The sequence below is a fragment of the Miniopterus natalensis genome, chromosome 9 (assembly GCF_054644295.1).
Source record: "Miniopterus natalensis isolate mMinNat1 chromosome 9, mMinNat1.hap1, whole genome shotgun sequence".
NCBI lineage: Eukaryota > Metazoa > Chordata > Mammalia > Chiroptera > Miniopteridae > Miniopterus > Miniopterus natalensis.
Genome location: NC_142089.1, coordinates 810952 through 817474, shown reverse-complemented (window position 1 = coordinate 817474; position 6523 = coordinate 810952). Strand labels below are relative to the sequence as shown.

Sequence of the window (6523 nt, the reverse complement as noted above, 5' to 3'; positions counted from 1 at the left end):
CTTCAGGGGATTGGCCATGTGAGGTCTGTAGAGGAAGGGGCCAGAAGGGGCTGAAGTGTGAGTGGCCAGGAGGGGCCGGGACCCTGAAGACCCCAGTGCTCCATCTGGGCCCTGTTCAGGAGCAGCAGTTCCTCACCCAGGTGTCCCCACAGCTTCCCAGCATGGCCGGAGCGCCGGGCACACACTGGTCACCGAGGCCTGGCAGGGCCTCCCTCTGCCTCGGGGGGGGGCCTGGCGCTAGTTCTCCTGGAAGTCCCCACGGCTGGCTTGCAGAAGGGTGGCGACACTTCCAGGAAAGGCTCTGAAGCCAGGGCCAGCCAGGACCCGGGCAGGGAACCCCAGACACAGCTGCCTGGGAGTCCTCAATCAGCTGGCACCTGCCACGTGCCGGAGCTGGGAGCCCCTACACCTGGGAGCAGGCCCAGCCCCAGGCTGCCATCCCGGGGCCCCGAGAGCCCCTGCCACACCAGCTCCTCTGGTTCGCACACTGAGGGGCTGTCTTCCAGCCGTCAGGAGGCTCTGGGGGTGAGGACCCTGGTCTGGTTTTCCTGGGGTCTCCAGCATCTAGACCAGTCCCTGGCTCCGGCCGGTACTCGGGATCACTAGGGGAATGGCCGCCTCCATCGGGAGGTCTGCACTGGCACCTGGAGAGGCCCACCTGTGTCACAGGAGGATGACTGCTCACCTGAGTGGCCTGCGCTCGGGGATGGGGGCCCGGGCCGGGGGTGCCCAAACTTGGGGCTTGGAGGAGGCAGGACTGTGCTGTGGAGAGGGGCTGAGGATTGCCCGGTGGGAGCCCCTGCAGAAGCAGGCGCAGAGCGGAGCCCCAAAGCTGGGGTGGGGACCACAGAAACGACTGGGTCCTGTGCCCGAGTGAGTGGCACCTGCTTGTGTCCACAGAGCAGCTCCTGCCACCAGCCCCCTGCACACCCCGCCCGGTGGAGTCGCCCCTGTGCCCACCTCGGGCAGCAGGGCAGGGGCTCTGCAAGGTCCAGGGTGGAGGAGGGAGCCTGGGCCTCTGCTGCCACCCAGTGGCGACGGCGCGGTCGCCGGGTGATGGGCCGGGGGACCCGGGAATCAGGGGAGCCCCCCCCCGGCCCTCCACCCCCAGGTCCCGCCACCTGGACTTTGTCACCTCACTTGTTTTTCTTAACTAAGGAACCCGCGTCCCCCTTTTGTAAGGGCACCGCGAGGGTCCTGGGAGGCCGCGGGGCCTCCAGAGCCGGGCCGCTGGGAAACGGGTCCTGGGGCGAGGCCACCTCGGGGGCGGCGGGAGGCATCCCGGCCCCGGGCTCCCCAAGGGTTGGAGTCAGGGCACCTGCTCCGAAGTGTCGCGAAGGGGAGGTCACCTCGTGGCCTGAGGACAGGCCGTGGGGTCCCCCAGGGGGCGGGATCCAGCGCGCAAGTGGGAAAGCGCGGGTCAGGTTGGGGTCCCCGGCGCGCATCCTGCAGGGGTCCGGTCGGGGCTCCCCCGCCAGGGACCCGCCCAGCCCCACGCCCAGCCCCGGGGGGCGGGACCGGTGCCCGGGACGGGGGCGGCCAGGGGCGGGGTCAGTGTCCGGGGCGGGTCCGGGCGCGCTGGCGGCGCATTTCCGCCGGACGCGCGGGCTCCGGGCGGATGGAGGCGGCGCGCAGGGCTCGGCTGAGCCGCCGGAGGCCGCCCTTGGGGGGCGGGTGAGCCCGGGGCCTGGGGCCGGGGGCGGGGGGCGGCCGGGGGGCGGCCCAGGGTCCCCCCAGCCGAGCTGCGGCGCGTGCCCCCCACGTGCTTCGGGAGCGCGCCCGGGCCCCGCCCCAGCCCCCCCCCCCGTGAGCTCGCCCCACGCCCCCTCCGGTCCCGCCCTCGCCTCCCGGGGCCGCCCCGCAGGGCCCCACGCCCCGCGCTCTGCTCCCCGCAGCTGACATCTCACCCCCGCCCCCAGCGCCCCGAACCCCCGCCCCGGGTCCCCGCGGGACGGCGGCGGCGAGCGCGCGCGGCTGTGGGCGGAGCTGATGCGCACGACGGGCGCCGACCTGAGCGCCGACGGCGAGCTGCCCCCGCTGCCCGCTTTCCCCCGACAGGTGCGTGCGCGAGCCGACGGGGCGGACCGCGGCCTCCCCGCGCCGCCGACGCCCCCAGCCCATCTCCCCGTTTCGCAGGAGCCCACGCGCGACCCCGAGCCCGCCGCGCCCCCCGAGGTCTTCACCGTGGGGTCCAAGACCTTCACCTGGACGCCGTTCCCGCCGGCCCCGAGGGGGGCAGAGGGCACTGGCCGCTCCTACCGGGTGATCCGCGGAGCCGGCGTGCGCCCCACGTCCCCCGCCCGGGCCCCGCGAGGATGCACCGCGCCCCAGCCCCCCGGGGTCCCCAGTGCCCAGGCCCCGCAAGGATGCACCGCGCCCCAGCCCCCCGAGGTCCCCAGTGCCCAGGCCCCTCAAGGATGCACCGCGCCCCAGCCCCCCGAGGTCCCCAGTGCCCAGGCCCCGCAAGGATGCACCGCGCCCCAGCCCCCCGAGGTGCCCAGTGCCCAGGCACAGCCGGTGGCGGACGCGGCACAGACTCTGCAGAGCTGCCCCCTGTGCCAGGCCGACTTCGCCCCCGGGTGAGTGCACCTGCCCTGGGCCTCTCCCCTCGGCTGCCAGCCGGGACCCCAGCCATCTTCAGAAAGCTAAGAGGTGCCCGAGCTCGACTTTGGCCTTTCAAAGTAACTTTTTACACGCAGAAAGTTGGCCAAGGCAGTGACTAGGGACTAGCCAGAGGGCACCCGGATGTAGGTTTTGGGGGTCCTCCTGCTGGTCCAGTGGTCCAGGGTCCTGACCACAGGCTGCATTCTGGCTCCAACCGGCAGGCTCTATGGCAGGTCGGAGCACCTGTTCCCGGATCCCACGCGGTGGCCCTGCCATCGGGCCTGGTGGGCTGCGGCCACCGCCAAGGCTGTGGGTCACTGAGAGGCTTCCCACCAGTACCGCACCAGCGGTGGGTTGGAGGTTTTAAAAATGAAGACTGTTTTGTGTCTACAGATGTTTTTTCTTTTTTAAAAAGCCGGTATAAATCGTTATGCTTTATTTTAAGTTGGGAGACGGAGTCCAACTTTACTAAGAAGTTAAAACTGCCCGGCTTGTGGGCCGAGTGTCACGCAGCCGAGGACCCGGCGGTGGGGGTCATGATGATGGAGAGGGCCTGGGAGGGGGAGCGAGGCAGGGCTGTCCTGACACAAGCTGAAGACAGATCCAGCGGAGACAAAGCTCTGTCACTGGGGGAGGCCTGAAGGAAGCCCAGAGGCTGCCCTCCCCGAGGGACCCCAGCCCGGAAACCTCTGGACAGGGTGCCCAAGGTCCAGACCTTAGACTCTCCTGGCAGCCTTGGTGACAGCATGTGGTGCGGCTGGTTCTGAGGATGGGCTGAGTGGCCCCGGGGACTTCAGAACTCACGGGCCGGGGTCTGCAAATACAGAGGCAGCCGCCAGGACTGGCTCGGGCCTTGGAGCAGCAGGAAGTTGGCTGTGGGGCCAGGTCTGCTGAGGGCCCCGGGCTGTCCGTCCTGGCGGGGCTGTGGCCCTTGGCCCGAGAGTTGTAAGGAAAGGACGTCGTTCTAGGCTCAGTGCAGCGGCTCTCTGGCTCCAGGGTTGAGCCTGTCTTTTCCGGGCAGTGAACTCGGACAGTTGGTCATTATGGTCCTGGAGGCGACTTGTCTGGGAGGCCCTTGCAGGCAGGGAGAGGGCATCTGGGCTGCCAGCAAACCGCCTCCCGGGCCATGGCCACAGGTGTCTCCGGGGGCCTGCAGGACTCCTGGCGTCTCACAGCCCCTGGGTGGGCCTGAGGTGGCCTCTCCATCTGGCTGCTGGGGGAGCTCCCCTGGGGCTCATTCAGACTAGGGTGCCCCCAGCCTCGGGCGTGGACCCTGAGAATGCGTGTCCCACACGTCTCCCAATGTCACATGTCCAGGGCGCATGCAGAGCCTCTGACCCAAGAACAGGACGTGGAGAGGCCTTTCCTGGTTGGTGGGCCCCTCCTCCCAGACCTCGGCTCACTTCTGACCCGCCGTGGAGACCGTCGGGGTTTCTTCGTCCTTGGGAAGGGCGAGTGCGCGGTGGAGGCTCTGGCTGGCGCCCTTCCGTGCGGCAGTGCTTCCCTCCCTGGGAGTGACCATCTCTTCCTCACAGGCTGGCCCAGCTGGACATCGACAGCCACCTTGCCCAGTGCCTGGCGGACAGCACAGAAGACGTGGTGTGGTGAGCCGGCTGCAGGTCTGCGCCAGGATCACCGCCCTGCCCGTGACCCGCAAGAAAGCTGAGGGTGCGCATTAAAACATGTCACTGTGACCTGCTCCTGTCGTAGCTCTTTCTGTTGGGACCAGATGGCCCCTTTTTCCACCTTGGCTTGTGGTCAGCAAATGGGCCTGGGCCATGAGTGGACCTTTTCACCAGCCGAACTGGGCAGCTGCACCCAGGAGGCCCGTCTGTGCTCTGCAGGTGCCAGGCTGGCTCCATGCAGTTCAGTGCATTTCAGTCCCCCAGATGCAGCCACAGTCTCTCCTAGAGGGGAAGAAACGGTCACTGATGCCCTGGGTCCCCCCATCGACTGGCAGACGAGTCAGAGTGGCTTCCCCTCTAACAGAATTTAAGGGAGGGCAGGCCCAGCGAGCGCCATGGGCGGTGGACAGGCTGGTCAGCCACAACCACGACCTCGCTCAGGCTTCCGGGGCGGCGGCCGGGCGCCTGGGCTGGTTTCCGGTTCAGGAAGAGCCAGGCTTTGGCACCAGCTCAGGCCGGGCGCCCTCATCTCTGCCACAGCCACGTGGCCACGGAGCACTGCTGGCGGGGGGGGGGATCCGATACAAAACCTCAAGGTGAACTCGCAGACGTCCGTTTTCCTTTCAAAAATGGCCCCGTGCCAGCCATGAAAACACACGGAGGGAACTTAAGGGCAGGTTACTAAGTGCCAGGTGCCCACCCCAGGCGGCCACGTCCTGTGGGTTCCCACTGAGAGGGTTTCTGGGGAAGGTAAATGACAGGAAGCCGGTGGTTGGGGCACAGACAGGAGGGGCAGGTGCAGCACACGGATGCTTCATGGTGGACACGTGTCGTCAAACACCTTGTCCCGACCCACAGGCTGTAAGCGGGGACCCTGGGAGATGACGTGTGAGCTGTGCCACGTGCACCCTGTGGGGGTGTCGGGAGTGGGGGCCGCTGCGTGGGTGGGGGGCAGAGGGGAAATCTCTGTACCTGTCCCTCAGTTTTGCTGTGAACCTGAAACTACTCAGCCAATAAAATCTATTTTTTTTCCCCAATGGCTCCCAAAACCTCTGCTTCCTAGAAACACCTCCTTTCAAAGAAACCAACAGTAAGTGTTTTCACGAAGGTCTTTAATGGCCGTGCAGTTACAGAGCAGCTGTGGCCGTGGGCGCCATCCACCGGAGAGCCGGTGGCCACGGCTCTGCCCACTGTACAGAACCACGCGACGTGGTGCCCGGAGCTGTTGGCAAATGTCAGGACTGTGACCCCAAACCGCAGGCCGATGCGTCCTGTGCCTCCCTGACCTCGTAAGACCGATGGCTGCGTGTAGAGCTCCCGCCACCGTGAGCTCAGCGTCACGCGCACGTGCTCTACACAATCGACCAACCCGGCAGCCGGGAAGCTCCTGGGCAACACCCAACTTGGACAAATAAAGGCCTCAACCTGGACAAGTCCAGGGCCCTGTACTGGGGTCACTGCGCCCAACACAGCCGATGACCCACCAGGACGAAGGGCACTCAGGCGGTTCCTGCCACACCGGAGTCTCCCTCCCCGGCGGCGTCGACACGTCCCAGCGCTCTGCTCCCGTCACGAGTGAACGCACAGCCCTCGGACCCGGGCCCTGCCGCTGGACGTCCCCACCGGCAGCGACGCCCATGAGGCCCAGTCGGCTCCCGGACTGCCCCGTGCGCCCTGGTCTTGCTTGTTGGAGGGAAGTCTTCCTGGTGACACTGGGTCTGGTTGACACAAGTCTCCATGATCCACAGAAGCTGCTCTGCACCTCGGGGGTGGGGAGCAGAGACCCCGGGGACAGGGCCAGGGCCGGAGAGCCTTGGTGTTCCTGCCCCCGCACCCGGGGCCCCGAGAAACCGGAGCGTGAGCGCCGGGGCTGCACAGAATCCAGCAAAGCTGAGCGGCTCCACCGCGGCGGCTTCATTTTCAGTTCTCACCGTAATCTCCTGCCCCAGACACCAGCCACGTGGGGAGACACTGAGCCCCACCTGCCACGGAGGCGCAGAGGGGACGTGGCAGTGCAGGCCGTGGTCGCGTCCCCGGCTCGCGCCCCAGCTAACGTGTTAGGGACCTAAAAACCCATGTGATTCACCTCCTTCTAGAAAACCTTCGGTCTGGCTTTTCACGCTGAAGGAGGGCGGCCCGGGGACACTGCCGCCTGCGCAGGTGGTCGGAGCCGGCCTGCCGCGTCGGGCACGCAGCGCGACCGCGTGTGCTCCAGGTGGTTTCACTGCGAGCCTGGGGCCCGCCGCACGCGTGTCTTAAATTTCCTAGCTCTGAGCCTCACCCTGACTGATAGA

General features: G+C 67.3%; 1 protein-coding gene across 2 annotated transcripts; it reads left to right on the top strand.

The window, feature by feature from the left end:
• Positions 1-1618: 1618 nt before the first annotated feature.
• On the top strand, positions 1619-4453 carry FAAP20 (FA core complex associated protein 20). 2 transcript variants are annotated; one of them, XM_087820066.1, is made up of 5 exons: positions 1619-1674; positions 1920-2058; positions 2137-2262; positions 2443-2579; positions 4140-4453. In XM_087820066.1, the coding sequence occupies exons 1-5, from the start codon at positions 1619-1621 to the stop codon at positions 4210-4212; spliced, it is 531 nt and encodes a 176-aa protein (XP_087676192.1). In that variant the 3' UTR covers positions 4213-4453. The 2 variants fall into 2 exon arrangements, with proteins under 2 accessions (XP_087676192.1, XP_087676191.1); XM_087820065.1 differs by having other exon boundaries at positions 2137-2340; positions 2494-2579.
• The last annotated feature ends 2070 nt before the right edge of the window (positions 4454-6523 follow it).